Genomic DNA, 17,082 nt, shown 5'->3' on the forward strand with positions numbered 1-17,082 from the left:
TGTGAGTATAAATATATATACACATATAGTTTATATATAACATGATATATACAGCTATAGATATATTTGTGTATATGTGTTTTCTTTATTTTGAGAGAGAGAGCATGAGTGGGGAGGGGCAGAGAGCTTGAGGGGGGTGGGGGGGGAGAGAGAGAGAGGAGAGAGAGAGAGAGAGAGAGAATCCCAAGCAGGCTCTGTGCTGGCCACCCAAAGCCCCATGCTGGGCTTGAATTTATAAGCCATGAGATTATGAGTGACCCAAAACTAAGAGTCGGAGGCTTAACCGACTGAGCCCCCCCCCCCCGGCGCCCCCTGTATATAGGTTTTTTGATTTCAGAAAATAAATACCTTTATTTTAGAGCAGTTTGAGAATATTTTGATGAGCTGACTGGCAACAAAACTGAATTATCTAAGTAGTAAACATGTCAGATTTCAAAAAATCTTGTATATGTAAATCTATACACACAAATATGCACACACACTTTTTATTTATGTTTCAATGGGTGATATTAGTATCAATGGGGGGGTGAGGAAGTCCATATACTGTGGCTGTTTATATTTTTACTGTCAAGGTTAATTGTTTTATATAAGAGGTGCTGTATCTTTCCTAGGGTTATAACAGTATCCAGAGTCGTAAGGTGTCAAAAGCACAGGTAGAGGAAGTTTTCTGGGCGCTGGGAACAGCATGAGCAAAGGCCTACAGACCTAAAGATCAATTTTCAATAAAAAACAAATTTATTTTCAAGAAAGAGTCAACAGCCCAGTGGTCTGGGATACACAGTACAAAGGGGCGAGAGAGGTGGGTGGAAGGAAAAGATGGGGCCAAAACGTTGGGTTCTCTGCGTTAGTTTATCCTTGCTGCCTTGATTAGGGAAAGTCACAGGTGGGTCTTCGTCAGAGAAATCTGATCAGCAATTAGTCGGATTTGCTCCCAGGGTGAAAGGAAGGAGCTGAAAGGTTTTTGCTGCAGTAGAACATAGGTTGCCTGGAAGGTGATCAATTTGGAGTGGGGATGAAAGAAAGGGGTAGTGTTATGGGGTGACCGGTGTCATTGCAGAGGTAAGATGAGGTCATGCTGGAGTAGGGTGGGTCCCTATATCGATATGACTGGTGTCCTTATAAACAAAGGATACAGGTAAACGAATACAGGTAAGGATCTTTCTATGACTTCAGAGTATAGTCCCATTGATGCTCTCTATAGTACTTTGATAGGGTTGCCTTAACAAACGACCAAAAATGGAGAGGCTTAAGCCAACAGAAATTGATTGCCACTCCATGGGAAGGGTAAAGTCCAGGCACTGGACACCAAGTACTGCATGCAGACCTGACCTGAATCCAGTATGACTTCATGTTACCTTTTAATTACGCCTGCAAAGTCCCGTCTCCAAGTAAGTTCCTATTCTGAGATTTCGGGTAGACATGGATTTGGGGGTTGGACTCAGGGTGTGCAATACTCAACCCAGGGCGATGTTATAAAGCAAAATAAAGAAAGCAGGAAGAGGAGAAGTTGTAAACATTTTTTTTTAATGGGGAACTAAGGGTCCGAGAAGGAAAACCAAGTTCAATTTGGGACATTTTTAAAAATTTGAGGTGCCCATAGGACATCAAGGTGAAGATTCTGGTAAACACCTGGGAAATAGGGTTGTGTGGAGCACAGAGCTCGAGTCCAGAGCTGTGCAAAGACGTGAAGGTAACTGAAATATGGGTGATATGTAAAACTACGGTTATTAGTAACGTTGATAAAGAATCAGAATCAAAGCACCAAGCCCTGGCGTCTCTAAGGTGTTAAAGAGATGCTTTGAGAGACGATTTATGATGACGAACTGGTTGCAGATTTTTGCGGAATTACATGGCTTAGTAGTGATAGTAATAATAATAATAATAATAATACATTTATTGGATATTCATTATGTAACAGATACTCTTGTGTTTTATATGTATTAAGTTACTTAATCATCACAGAAAACCTTAAGAGGTAGGTGTTATTCGGATACCTATTTACAGAAAAGGAAACTGAGGCACAGAAGGGTTAAGCTGCTTGTCCAGAACATTGCCAGCGAGAGGAGGAGCCTGGACTGTAACCCCAGCACGGAGGCTCCAGGGCTCTGCTCCACTGAGCTGCCCCCAGAACGCAGCAGAGGAGGGGGCCTATCGAGAAGCAGCCGGCTCTCAGCCTTGGGCTACATTTGATCCTAACATTTTCAACAAGAGGAGCTGAGTTGAAAATAATGTGTCTTTTTTTTTTTTAAAAAATTAGTATTTATTTTTGAGAGAGAAAGAGAGTGAGCGAGTGAGAGAAGAGAGCGAGTGTGAGCAGGGGAAGGGCAGACAGAGAGGGAGACACAGAATCCAAAGCAGGCTCCAGGCTCCGAGGTGCCAGCACAGAGCTCAATACGGGGCTCAAACTCAAAAACTGTGAGATCGTGACCTGAGTCGAAGTCAGACACTCAACCAACTGAGCCACTCAGGCACCCCAGTGTTTGTTTATTTTTGAGAGACAGAGAGACAGAGAGAGAGAAAGGGAGAGAAAGGAAGACAGAGAGGGAGACACAGAAGCCAAAGCAGGCTCTGAGCTGTCAGCACAGAGCCTGAACGCAGGGCTCCAATCCACAAACTGTGAGATCATGACCTGAGCCAGAGTCGGACACTTAAGCAACTGAGCCACCCAGGTGCCCCTAAGTGGTGTCTTTAAATGTGATTGTGCAATAGAGGACTATAATGCAAGTATATGCATTCAACATGACTCAACATTGGGGCGCCTGGGTGGCTCAGTTGCGCATCTGCCTCTTGATTTCAGCTAGAGTGGTGATCCCAGGGTCAGGGGATGGAGCTCTGTGTTAGGCTCCGTGCTGAGTGTGGAGCCTGCATGGGAGTCCTCCTCTGCACTCTTTCTCTCTCTAAAATTAAAAAAAAAAATCACCCTTCCTTGATAGTTTTTTTAATAAAAATTTTCAATACAAAAACAATAAAATACATTATGGAATTCTTATCATTGCAAAGAAATTATCTGGGAAATGCATTCTCTTAGGGAAAAGGTCAATTCTAGAAGATCCTTTCCTTATAGCTTTATTAGACAGCAGAAGTTTCTTGTTTTTCAGCAAGGAATCATGATTTAAAATTTTATCAGTAGAAGAGAAAGAGATAGAGGGACTCACATTGGAATGATGAGAACCCAAGAATTTGGAGATTATTACACTTACTAGCAATAAGCCGGACCGGGCACAATGAAGCTCAAGTAAATACCCTGAGGTTTGACATGAAGGATAATTTAAGATGAAAACATAGCAGGAGTCCATTTCTTTCCATCTTCATTACTTTGGATTCCATGACTCAAGCTGTGCCTTCTTGACTGCTCCCGGCCCACTATGCTCTCTCTCTAGATCAATACCACTTCTCTCCATTTGATTTCCCTTTGTCACTACTCTCTAGGCTCCAAGTGGGAGGGACTTTTTCTGCCCAAATACCTGAGAAGCGCCACAGTCATATTTGCAGGGGTTAAGGAACCTAAGGGACGAGAGGGATAAGGTGTCTTATGTGAATGGGACATTTTTGGAAAGCACCTAAGGACAGGGGGCTGGTTGCTAGGCGAACTGCCCTTGTCATTAGAAGAGGGTTGGAACTGTCATTTCTAGCCTCCCCCTCACCTCCAGGCACAGAGCTGGAGGTCGGGACCCATCACCAATGGCCAATTATTTAATCAATCACGCCTTTGTAATGAGCCTCTGTAAAAACCCAAAAGGATGGGGACCGGCTAGCTTCTGGGTTGGTGAGCACGTGGACATTTTAGGGGGGTGGCCGGAGGGGGCATGGGAGCTCCCTGCCTGTTCCCCCTACCCTGCCCCATGCACTTCTGCCACCTGGCTGTTTGGAATCATATCCTTTTATTTTTTATAATATTTATTTAGTTTTGAGAGAGAGAGAGAGCAAGCGAGCAAGTGTGAGGGGCAGAGAGAGAGGGAGACAGAGGTCCATGCCATCAATGCAGAGCCTGATGCAAGGCTCAAACCCACGAACTGTGAGATTATGGCCTGAGCTGAAATCCAGAGTTGGAGGTTAACCAACTGACCCACCCAGGCCCCCCCCCATATCCTTTTGTAATAAACCAGTGATCAGGTAAGTAAAATACTTCTCGGAGTTCTGTGAGCTGCTCTAACAGAGTAATCAAACCCAAGGAGGGGGTGGTGGGAACCTCCCATCTGTAGCCAGTTGACCAGAAGCACAGGTGATAAACCGGTGTCTGAAACGGGGAAGGCAGTCTTACGGGGGCCGGCCCTTACATCCACAGGGACCTGATGTTGTCTCCAAGTAGATCATATCAGAACTGAGTTGAATTGTAGCCCCCCCCCCCCGCTGGTGTCAAGAGTTGCCTGGTGTAGGGCAAACCTCCCACACATTGGAACTGGTGCCAGAATTGTAGCCCAACCCCCAATCCCAGGTTAAATGGATCAACAGAAATTAAATTGTGATTCAAAGGAGGGTGGGAAGCAGGAGATAAGATTTAAGAAATTCAGGGGAGGAGAGGCATCGATAAAGTAGAGGGATAAGGTATCTTCTTCCTAGCTTTGCCTGTAATTGGGGTCCATCTAAAGGAGTCACATGGGCCATCTCTTGGAAAAATAAAGAGGTCTTTGGAGACACAAGAGACCCTACACTCCCAATGCTGAACTGTTCTAATAAATCTCCAAATGTTCTACATTACATAATACTTATGCCAATCTGTGCGGGGAATAAAAATATTCTCTGGTTCACTGACCTTTTATTCATGCTATACTATAAGATGAGGAGAAAACTCCAGATCATAGTGTATTCCTAGCAGTGCACGTAAGTTTTAAAGTGGAAATAAGTGCATGGTAATTTTCCAACAGGAGAGCTCATCCACAATAGCGATGTCTTCCATTGCAGATCTTAAGTATCTGGACATAGCAGGCTCTGCCGGCAGCCCTCTGGATCCCCTCACCCTTTCTGCTTTGGGGTACCCCGACCTGACTTCCAGCCACCAGCACCTGTGTTCTTTGGCCCAAAAGCTTTTCTCCGGTCTCAGGGGCCCACTTTAGCTGGCCCTGTGACATGCCACAGTCCCTGTGAATTCATTCTTCTGCCCCCCACATCAGGAGCAGCCTTCATCCTGACTGATGGGAGCTGATGGACAAATACCACAACTCCCTTGCGGGGGGCGGAAACGCTAAGTTACATCTAGGCCACTGGACCCCTGAGTTCCCCAGAGGCATTAAGCCCCAGTTTTCAAAAGGTGTCACTAGCTTGAGAGTACACCCTGCCCTTCATTCCCCCCTCCCTTAATAGTGTCCCTTTCACTTCCCGCCCCAGCCTCCCAAATCTACCTACACTCAAACCCTCGTCTCCAAGTCGGGTTCTAGAGGAAGTCAAACGAAGACACTATGCACTTTTGTATGTCCCCAAATTATTAAGCTATGAAAGTCACAGCATACCTTGGAACAGAGCGACTTCCTGACAAACTGCGCATGGAGCCAGTATCTCCCATGTGGCTTCCAGATAATTCTAGACGCTGCACCCAAAGCTCAAAACAAAACTCAGTTTCACCAGGAGCATTAACAGTCTTTTCTGGAAGAAGGAGTAGCCATGACACGCAGAGTGAAATTCGACAATGATGGGAAATCGTGACACTGAAATGCCTGGGAACCATTATCTACAAAGAGGGTCCCAGAGTATCCTCCAAGCAGGCTTTGACTATAGCTACTTACAATGTCATACAAGTTGGCAATAAATTACTTGTTCATCAATGGCAAGGGGGAAAAAGGGAGCTGCCAATCTGTAAAATCATACACCCTTGAAGCAAAGACGGCACTGGCTGGAAACCCAGTCAAGGGGGCTGCCTAGTGAGAATCGCAGAGCTGTGTGTGAGCTCCTGGGCTCTAGATTTATTTGCTCTGACATTTTTAAAAGGAAATTTAATTGGATTATGTCTCCTAGTTTAGAATTTTCTACTGGAGTACTGGCCACCAGATGCATACGGGGGAAAGATCGGGAGCCAATTAAATTCCATGCTTCGCTGAAACAAGGTTATTTTTATTCCTCCAAAATGTAAGGCTGACGGAGTCATGTTAGTGATTTCACTCTGTTCTTCCCTTCCACTTACGCAAAAAAAGACGTTTCTACACGAAATGTCTATGAATTTGTAGATGAGTCAGTCCTGTAGCATGGATGGGACTGAAACTGTGGCTTTCTTAAATTTACTGCCTTCTCATAGGTTGACATGACCTTAGAACTAATTAATGGAAGCTGAGAAAATTGTAAAAATCAATTACATTTCAGTAAATCAAACTTGCAATTAATTTGGGGAAAAAATTTGCAAATCCTTGGTGTGACGGTCAAGAGCATTCTGATGACATAAGGAAAAGCTCAAGAAAACCTGGAGGTTTGCTTATAGTCCTGTCTCCACTGCTGCATTGCCCGTATTTCCCAATTGCTTCCCAGTACCCCAGACAAAGCTTCGAAAGAACGGTCATCTGAGTGTAGCTAAAACAGAGGTGTGGCCTTTACAGAAGAAAACTTTCCTCAAGACTGCATTAAAGGGTAAACAGAGTTGTCAAGATGACGTGGGTTTTTGCTGAGCTGTAGACTTGGGCAGACAAAGCGGACATCACCCAACGCTTTGAATCAAAGCAGATTCTGGTAGGGATCATTCCGAGTAGGTTATTGTTTTGTGTCAGGCAATCGCCATGTGTTTATCAGCTACTTTTAAACTCTAATGAGAATGACGGACAGTCTTTGATTTTGACTGTTAAATTCAACCTCAGATACTAAAAATAACGGCTCATTTAAAGGGTTAGCACCCGCCCCTCACTTTAGTTAGTCTCTACCATTAGCAATGTCTTTGAGTCTCAGCTTCCTATCTAAGAAGTCGTGAATGACACTTAGTTTGCTGAAGACCGGGACAATAAAATGCCACAGGATGTTGCACCCTCTAAATACCCAAAGAAGATCCTCAAAGTGGCGTGTCCAAAGATGCATCCCAAGGTGCACCCGACTGGCCCCTGCTCCCCTTTGCCAAGGTTACAGGGCATCCTGTCGTGGCAAGCGAGGGCTGCAGAGCCAACTGCTAATGCCTTTGGCAGTTAACAGTGCTCGTAAAATGAAGCCACATCCAATTTTTCTCAGAAACGTCAAAAGATAAGACGCCAGTCACACAGTGCAAGTTATAAAGTTTATATGAGAACCAATTGAGTGTTATTTTTTAAAACGTGACTCCTGAGATGAACCAGACAGGCTCTAAACAGCAGGACCTATTCTGCCAGTTTTACAGCTACCATCTGGGAGCAAGCGCAACAGAATGGAAATGGGGTCTCTGGGCCTTGACCGCAGCAGGGTAACATGCTGAGACCACAGATAGTCACATAATGGATGGAGCCTTAAATTACAGCCCCGGTGGCTCTCCCCATGGGGCTGCTGTGGGAGCCAGGCAGGGGCCCCGTCAAGGAACTCTGGAGAATTCAGGCTATAGGCCCCCGTCAACGGTCACGGTGGGTGACACTCGTCCACGTAGGAAAATGTCTCACCAAAGGGCAGCGGGACTAATCGAAGCTAGACTAGCTCCAGACCACAGTCCTTTCTAAATTTTGCTTGTTTGTTACTGGACTCCAGCTCCAGGAATGGAGACTGCCTAACTGGCCATCACATGTAGGGGAGCCCCGCCTGCGTCTGGGGGACCAGTCCTGACATCTAGCAGACCAAGCCCCAGGAGCCGTTGTCTGGACCTGGCCTTCCACCCTGGCTGTGAGGATGGTCTGCCCAAGCCCGAGTTTGTATTCTGGCCGCAGACTGTGCTGGCTCCTTCTTGATTTGCCCCCCAAAGATCCATTTTCTGCCCTTTTTCACCCAGCTCACTGCCCTGGGGGGGGGCACCTCTTGAGCTTCCTTGTTTTCTGGCCACTGCGTGCATTCAGCCAATGGGAAGCAGCGAGATTTCAGGCTACTGATGCCACTTCCACCCCCACTTCTGCCACTGCTCCAGCAACTTCCCCGGGGCTCCAGTAATACTGGCTCCTCTCTGTTTCTTTAGATGTGGGGATGGTGAAGGTTTCCCGCTATTGCTAGTCCCTGGGTGCTCCAGTGCCCTGACTGGTTCCTGTAACCCTAGCCACTCCTCCATCAATAGTCCCTTCATTAAATCCGTATCCCTGGCTCCTCTGAGTGTGCTGTGTAGGTTTCCTTCTAGAACCTCACTGGTACGGGGACGCCTCCAGCTCTGGCCCCCGGGGGGCGATTGCTCGCTTCCCCTGATTGCTGGATAGTCCTAACTTCAGGACTCCCCATCACTGTGCTCTCTGCTTAGAGAGATGCCCCACTGGAACTCCCTGAGGCCCTGCCTTTCCTACCTCCTGTCCAAGGCCACCCTCCTACTCAGCCCTGGTTGGCCAGAGCCACTGGTCCTGTTCCTCTTTTTTGCCTCCTCCCTGCTCACCCCACACACTGGAGTTTAATCAGGGTAGGCTGGGAGGTGTCCCAAAGCCCTACCCCTGACACTCCATTCCCATCTGTCAACACGATCATGATCTCACAGTTTTGTGGGTTCCAGCCCTGTGTGGGGCTCTGCATCGATGGCGTTGTGCCTGCTGGACATTCTCCCTCTCTTTCTGCCTCTTCCCCACTCGACCCTTCTCTCTCTCAAAATAAATAAACTTTTAAAAAATGGGCAAATTACATGAATAGTTTTCTAAAGAAGACTTACAGATGGTCAACGGGTGCATGGAAAGATGCTCAACATCATTCATCACGTGGGAAATGCACATCCAAACCACAGAGAGATATCAACTGTCACCTGTCAGAATGGCTTTTATAAAATGGCAAGAGGGGTGAGGCACCTGGGTGGTTCGGCCGGTTGAGGGTCCGACTTTAGCTCAGGTCATGATCTTGCAGTTGTGGGTTTGAGCCCCACATCGGACTCCATCCTGACTGCTCAGAGCCTGGACCCTACTTCAGATTCTGTATTTCCCACTCCCTCTGCCCCTCCCCTGCGCATGTGCATGCTCGCTCTCTCTAAATAATATAAAATGTTAAAAAAAAAAAGACAGGAGAGGTGTCTGGGTGACTCAGTCTTAGGTTAAGTGTCTGACTCTTGATTTCAGCTCAGGTCACGATCTCAGGGTTGTGAGATCAAGCCCTACATCGGGCTCCACCTGGAAGTGAAGGGCCTGATTGAGATTCTCTCTCTCTCTCTCTCTCTCTCTCTCTCCCTCTGCCCCTCTTTCCCGCTTACTCTCGCTCTCTCTCTCTCTCTCTCTCTCTCTCTCACACACACACACACACACACACACACACACACACTCTTTCTCTCTCAAATAAATAATAAGCAAAACAGATAAGAAATAACAGCATCGACAAGAACATGGAAGAAATGCACCGTGGGGGGGAATGCAAACTGGTGCAGCAGCTCTGGAAAACAGCGTGGAGGTTCCTCAAAGAATTAAAAACAGAACTGCCTTACGATCCAGCAATTCCACTTCTAGGTATTTATTGGAGGAAAATGAAAACACTAATTTGAAAAGACATACGCACCCCTATGTTCTCTGCAGCACTATTTAAAGTAGCCAAGACATGGAAACAGGCAAGGGGTCCACTGGTGGAGGAATGGATAGAGAAACTGTGGTATCTATGTACAATACAGTATTAGCCAGCCATAAAAAAGAAGGAAATCTTGCCATCTGTGACACCGCAGATGGACCTCGAGAGCATCACACTAAGTGAAGTCAGTCAGACAGAGAACAAACAAACTAAAGAGAAACAGACTTATAGCTACAGAGAATAAACTGATGGTCGCCAAGGGAGGAAAGGGCAGGGAGGATGGACGAAATCGGTGAAGGGAATGAAGAGATACAATCTTCCAGTTATAAAATGACTAAGACAGGGATGTAATGCATAGTACAGGGAATATAGCCAATAACACTGTATGGTGACAGACAGACGGTAACTAACTGGGTGACCATTCTGCAATGGGTGTCAATACCGAATCACCATGGTATCTGCCTGAAATGAACACAACAATGTATGTCAATTATTTTTTATAAAGACAAAGGAACAAGAGCTTTAACAATAGCTGGCTGGAAAGCTAGGATATGCCATCCAGGACCTCCTTGGGGAAGGACTTGGTGGCCCGGCTGCTGAGAGTCCCCAGCAGCGGTGGCCTCAGCTAAAGAGCTGTCTTGGCTGGAAGGAGTCACATTACTCAAGGTCATACCCCTTCCTAAAGCAACCCACAGGGATAAAGGCCAACCCATTGTGGCCCAACTCAAGACAGCTCCGAACCGCCATTCTAGTTCCAGAGCTGCCTCAACTGCTCCCTCTGCCGGCTCCTATGTCCTCCCACTCCCTTCCGTATGTGTAGATCCTAAGAATACTCCCAAATCAACACCCTGCACATTAAACTCCACCTGCTTCTTGGAGAACCCAACCTGTGACACAGTCTGATGGGAGTGTCTCAGGGCATTATGGGATAGCAGCATTTCAGCACACTTACTCGGTTCAGAAGGGACTGTACTTTTCCACTACCGATTGTACTGTATCAACTCTGTGATATTATGTTCAACCCACTCCACTAAATATTTTCACACGAGATTGCAGACTTGCTGGTAACATTCCCAAGCTATCTTATGTCCTCTTTACGAAACAATAACAACCTTAGGAAAATCAGAGTGCTGTGGACTCCAGGATCTAGTGACGTTCTCGTGATATAGTTAAATTGGTGCCATTTCACACCAAGGTTCTTTTCTTTTTACAACTGGCAGAAAAGAAATGGCCCCTTGCAAATGTCTCCCACAGACGGAACCGCTTCTAGGCTTGGGCAGCAGAGCTGATAAGAGATCCAAAGAGTAAAGTCTCGCCGTACGTAAGTAACAACTTGGCAAGCCCACTGTGGACACACGGGCCGTTTTCTGAGGCTACATTCCTGTTCTGTCCTCCTCCCTCTAAGGGTAGAGTCACTGACCATAGCCTTGGAAGCTGATTGCTCAAGGCCTGGCCCCTTCACCTGAGGAAGTTAAGACCTCTCCATTTTAATTTTTTTTAGTTTTTATTTATTTTTTAGAGAGAGAGAGTGAGAGAGACTGAGAATGAGCAGAGAGAGCAGGAAACACAGAATCTGAAACAGGCTCTGGGTTCTGAGCTGTCAGCACAGAGCCCGACACGGGGCTGGAACTCATAACCCACGAGATCGTGACCTGAGCCGAAGTTGGACGCTTAATGTACTGAGTCACCCAGGTACCCCAATATCTCTCCATCTTATAAACAATAATAATAGCTACCATTTAAGTCCTTACTATGGGACAGGTGTGGCTATATGGGTCCCACATGGATCACCTCAATCCTCACAGCCACGCCGGCAGAAGGGCCATTCTCTCTCTGTTTTTGAGGGGAGGAAACCCAACAGGTTGAGTAACTTGTAAAAAGTCACTTGGTCAGTCAATCATAGAGCTAAGGATGCAAACTCGGCTTCATGTGGTTTCAGACCCTCTGCTCTACGTTTCTAAGGCACCTGAGGGTCCACGACTCAGCAACTGCCCCAGCACCAGAGTGTGTGAGGGATGAAATGGGGGAGGGGTGGCTCCAGGGAGAGTGAGTCTTTGGCCTTCCCACTTATGGTTCTTCTGCCCGTGTGGGTGGTCATCGCTTCACAGGCCCTTAAATCAATTTAATGGGTCACAAACTACACTCAAAAAGAGAAAAAGAAAGGGGGGTGGGGGAGAAAGGCAAGAAAAGGAGGGAAGAAAGACAGGGAGACAGACTCACGTTGCGGGACATGTAGTCAGAACAGTACAGTTTCATGAAACTTTGGTTCCACTGTATATGTGCATGCTGGGTTGCTCTTGAAAAAAGTCTTAGTTGTTGGGCCCAAAGATCATTAAATTTCATTCAAACTCAGTCAGCAGGAAAATAAAAAGTAAAGTGATAAGCTACCACAAGGGGCAGAGAGAAGGAGAGCCAGAATCCCAAGCAGGCTCTATGCCCTCAGCACACAGCCCCATGTGGGGCTCGAACTCCTGAACCGTGAGACCATGACCTGAGCCGAGATCCAGAACTGGATGCTCAACTGCATCACCCAGGCACCTCAGAATCACATTTTTGTACAATAAATGATGAAGCCCCCGACATACAGGTGAACGTTTGGGCGGTAGATTGGGTACAACAGAAAGGAGATAGGAAGTAAGGAAACCAACCCCAAAGGTAGTCACCAACTAGTATGAAAGAGCATTCGCGTCATGCAGGATGCCACAGGGGAGAGAGGACATGTGCAAATTGCGGAAGTTGACGGGAATTTAATACAGTGACTATTTACCAAATTGCAGGAAGTGTTTAGGAAAAGCCACAGGAGATCCTTTGATAGCAACGAGGGAGGGGGGGCCATTACTACCACCGGGGCTGAAGGGGTGGCAAGGGGTGCTGGAGGGTTCCTGAGGGTGGGGACTAGAGTCTGGAGCCTGGAGTGGTGGGCAGCTCTGGAAGAGGTGGTTAGCCCATGGGAACTGGCAGGGAGGGAGAGAGTTTCTCTCTCTTCCCACCCTCCATTCTCTTGTCGGTGCATGTCGCTGGCCAGCCCACCAGAGGCAGGGCAGGGGTCGGGGGAAGACGGCTAGCGAACCCGCTGACGTAGCCCGTAAAGGTCAGCTGCCCAGGACTCAGAGCAGGGGAGAGAGGGCCGGACAAAAGTCCCAACGGGACAAATGGATGCTATCCAACTAGCACAGAACACCATAACACGGAATGAAAAGGGAGACTGTAAATGCCATCTCTCATTTTTAAGTATCCGCATGGATAAGAATTAAAAGCTTAGCAAAGGGCAATCCCAATCTGTTTTTGTGATGGCATCTTGGGTTTTAGTGAATTAAATGCAAGATCGCCAATAATAATTATATTAAAAAAGATTGTTTTTTTTTCTTCTTCACCGTGAAACAGGCCTGAGTTATAATTCTGAGTCTACCTTGCACTTGCTGTTTTCCTAACCTCCTCATCTCCAAAACGGGGATCACAAGAGTTATCTACCTCCTCGGGTTGCTAGGAGGACTGAATGAGTTAACAGATGTTTCCGGCCTTAGTGTTTGACACATAGGAGATGCTTCACATGTTTGCGGTTGGCATGGCGACAAGAGGACATCAAGGGCCTCCTAATGGGTCTACCTGTTCCCATGTCCCCTCTCCAAACTTGCCACCATCCAGCCAGAGCAACATTTCCTTTAAAGGGAACACGTGGTCCTGTCGTGCTCATCCTTGAAATCTGTCCACGGTCTCCAGAGCTTGCGGGAACTATTCAACCCTCAGCCTCGTGAGTATCTCGAGCCTCCTCCTTCTCTACTCCTCCCTTCATGCCTTCATGCCAACTACCCCAATTCTTTCTGGGTTTGTGCAGGCACCATGCTGTCCTCCCCTGTCCCAGAGCCCCTGTTGGGAATGCCTTTTCCATATCACGCCATATTCCTCTCTTGCAAACTCGCACCATTCATCCTTCACATTTCAATCAAGCATTACCTCTCTTAAGTAGACTTCCTGCCCCCCCACCGCCCCCACCCCCATGCCAGTCTAATTTCTTTTTTGTTTAAACGTTTTAAGTTTATTTATTCTGAGAGAGAGCACATGCACACAAGTAGGGCAGGGGCAGAGAGAGGGAGAGAAAAAGAAACCCAAGCAGGATCTGCACAGCCCGACAGGGGGGCTTTAACTCATTAACTTCGTGACACTAGGACCTGAGCAGAAATCAAGAGTCGAAGGCTTAACTGACCGGGCCACCCAGGCACCCCCCGCAACCCCAGTCTAACTTCTGGGAGGCTTCCTCCTCAACCCATTCCATCCCATGCAGGCGGAATCACACCATACTCCCAAATCCTGAGTGTATTGATTCCCACCATCAGCAGTGCTCCCCCCACCCCAAGGCAGCAATAATGACCTTTTCTCTGGACACCAGCGCTGAGCATAGAACCTGCTGAGAGTGGATACCGGCTCACGATTTGTCAGAGAATTAGATTTATAAGCAAATGAGTTAAGTGACCCAAAGCCGCTCAGCTAAGCCAAGTGGCAGAGCCAGAATGCGACCCCAGCTATGCGTGTCTCCAAAGGCCACTGCAGTCTCCCAACCATCTACAGGGCTCTAAGGCTGCCCGTCGCTCTAGAAGAGTGGCATGCCTGAAGGAACGCTCCAGGGCCCTAGACCAGTTGAGGCCAGAATGAGCATATTAAGATATAAACAAACCAGCATGCACCCACCCGCTCCTTGAAGCCAATTGGCCCAAAGAGATCTTGGGGAATTCGGACAATCCTACGATGCTGAGCACACCATCGGATCGCAGGAACTTTGTTTTCTGTCCAAGCATCTGTCTACTGAATTTTTACGGCACGTGTGGCTCCACTGCGACACGTGCATCCCCAGACTATCCTGTGTCACCCACAGCCAACCAGCATCCAGAGCCGCAGATACACAGTGGGGGTTCTCGACATAGGCAGCATTTGAGATCTGCTCTCATGGCTCATGATGATGTTAAGAATCCCTTGATAACAGTGTTTATATCTATTTATAACTGTAACCTATTATCCTATTTTCCATATAATTGGATGTGACTAGAGTTAACACAAATTCAGCTGCATAAGAAAAGGCATGCTCCTATAGCGTAGGTGTTCGCTCCGCATGGAAAGTGATTGGTCTTCGCCACAAATATCCAGGAAGGCGTAAGGGCTTTTTCCAAAAGCATGGATGTTAATGTCTTATGTTGAAAAATAGTGGTTAAGACAAAGGCTATTAAAAAATGCAAGGGAGGTAAGCCACGGCTGGTGTCTAAAACAGCGGTTGAGGGGGGCACCTGGGTGGCTCAATTGGTTGAGCATCCGACTTCAACCTAGGTCATGATCTTGCCGTTACAAGTTCGAGCCCTGAGTCAGGCTCTGTGCTGACAGCTCAGAGCCTGGATCCTGTTCCAGGTTCTGTGTTTCCTTCTCTCTCTGCCTGTTCCCTACTAACACTCGGTCTCTCTCTCAAAAATAAACAAACATAAAAAAAAAATTTTAAGGGGTTGATTTTACCTTTTTAGTGAATGACATTCCTTCCGACGGGGATATCAGATTCACTTTCCAGTTCAGGGCATTGAAGAATAACTCATAATTTATTTGTTTTTTGCTGTCTTCAAACCTGAAAATAGAATTATAATATGTAATTTGTCTCGATTTGCAGAATTCAGGACCAAAATGTTACCTTAAATGCTACCACGAAACCATAATGTCAGGATGTTTTAGTATCTTTCTAGTTTTTGTTTTCTTTTTTATTATTTTCCTATTTTTCTATGAGACTGTGAACTCTCTGTGAGCAGAGATCCAACACGGCTACTTCACCAACGTGACCCTGACAGCTAGATTAAGGCTGGCACTTAGTAGGGGCTCAATAAATATCTGGGGCACCTGCCATGGAAAGAAATGAGCTCATTCGGTAACTGAGACCATTTTGGTCAGAGTACTGGAAGGTCCCTTTAATTTTATATGGTTGGTCCTATAGTCGGTAAAATAAAATCTTGTATTTCTCAGATTGCATGCCTTTTAAATTTTAAAGGGGAGCCTAGATTCATTTGGTCTACTAAGATATCTTTAGGAAAGATAAAAGGTACCTTTATCATTTATTATCTGGCCATTAAAAGGGTTTATTTAGATCCACATATACTGTCATGGAAAGATGTTCATTTTATATTGTTGAGCAGAAAGGAGGTTATAAAACAGTATGCAGAGTTATGATCTTACTTCAGGTTTATATTTATATAAAGAGGCACAGGAAAAGTCTAGCAATAGTACACTGATATATTAAAAACAGCTATTTCTGGGAAGAGAGACTGATTTTTGCCGTTTTCTTCAGGCTTTTCTGTGTCCTCTGAATTGTTTTAAATTTATAAGAAAAAACATTAAGTAAGCCCGTTTTCACTTAAAAGAAAACACTGGCATAACTGTAACCTTAACCATAATAGACTTTTGGCCATTAAGACCTAGCAATTTCAACACAATTGCTAGAATGACCTAAATACAAGCAAAATACTTCTTAGTATGATACCTCAATGCCACCTATTCTGAATTTGACCAGATTCTGCCAATTTTTTTTTATTTTACACACACACACACACACACACACACACACACACACACACAGAGACAGGGGGAGAGGAAGAGAGAGAATCTCAAGCAGGCTCAGATTCGGCACTGAGGTCGATGTGGGGCTTGATCACATGACCCTGGGACCATGACCTGAGCCAAAGTCAAGAGTTGGACGCTCAACTGACTGAGCCACCCAGGCGCCCCACATTCTGCCCATTCTTAAGGCTGAGAAACATATACTGGCCAGGTGCCACCATTTTTTGAAGGAAAAGACAAAGGTATTGTTTCAAGCACCTTCAGGACCCCCAACTCAACACACCCCTCCCACCAGCAAGTGAGATGCACGAGACACTGTTGTAAGGATGAATGGGGGATAATTATAAGAAATCCTGGTGATGATAAACGTAGGAAAATAGCATACTCATGACCAGTCAAAGGACTTTTTTTTTCCCTCTCAGGATTAAAAAAAATAATAGTTTGTATTTACAAGCTAATAAAGATTAGCGGCATCAAGTTCAATGTTACAAGATGAAGTCACACAGACTCATCAATCTAAACAGAGTAGAATAAGCAGCACTCAGAAGAGGGGAAAGGGAATTCGGTTATTCTTTTGTGTACATTTTCTTTGGCTCAGGATTCAGGGATGGAACTCCAATATGCTACCCCCCACCACTGTTTATCGTCTGGATTTTGGCTCGCTCGTCTTTTGAACTCCTTGAAAGGACATGCTGTTTATGGAAATATTTGTAGCCAAAATGCTGGACCATTATGTCTTTTATTTGTGTGTGTTTTGGGAGAGGAACTAAAGCTCAATCAATTAAAGATGTTTTGTGAGAAACTGTCCTTTAGCGTGGAGCCTTGAGCAAACGTATTCCCTAATACTCCGAGTAGGAGCTGAGGTCAGAGACTATGAGGTCATCTAGAACCTTTAACTTAACTACTGAAGAGAACTAAGGCCCACTGGAGCATCCTGTACACAGAGCTGTTATGGGGCCT

At 46.1% G+C, this 17,082-nt stretch overlaps 1 protein-coding gene across 1 annotated transcript in view; it reads right to left on the reverse strand.

The window, feature by feature from the left end:
* The window catches only part of EFHC2 (EF-hand domain containing 2), a 196,502-nt gene that overhangs the window by 1,311 nt on the left and 178,109 nt on the right, over positions 1–17,082 (reverse strand). Inside the window, exon 14 of the mRNA XM_029930958.1 lies at positions 15,037–15,142. Coding sequence (XP_029786818.1) covers positions 15,037–15,142 — 106 coding nt within the window. The remainder of the gene's footprint in view (positions 1–15,036; positions 15,143–17,082) is intronic.

This window comes from Suricata suricatta, chromosome X (genome assembly GCF_006229205.1).
Source record: "Suricata suricatta isolate VVHF042 chromosome X, meerkat_22Aug2017_6uvM2_HiC, whole genome shotgun sequence".
Lineage (NCBI taxonomy): Eukaryota > Metazoa > Chordata > Mammalia > Carnivora > Herpestidae > Suricata > Suricata suricatta.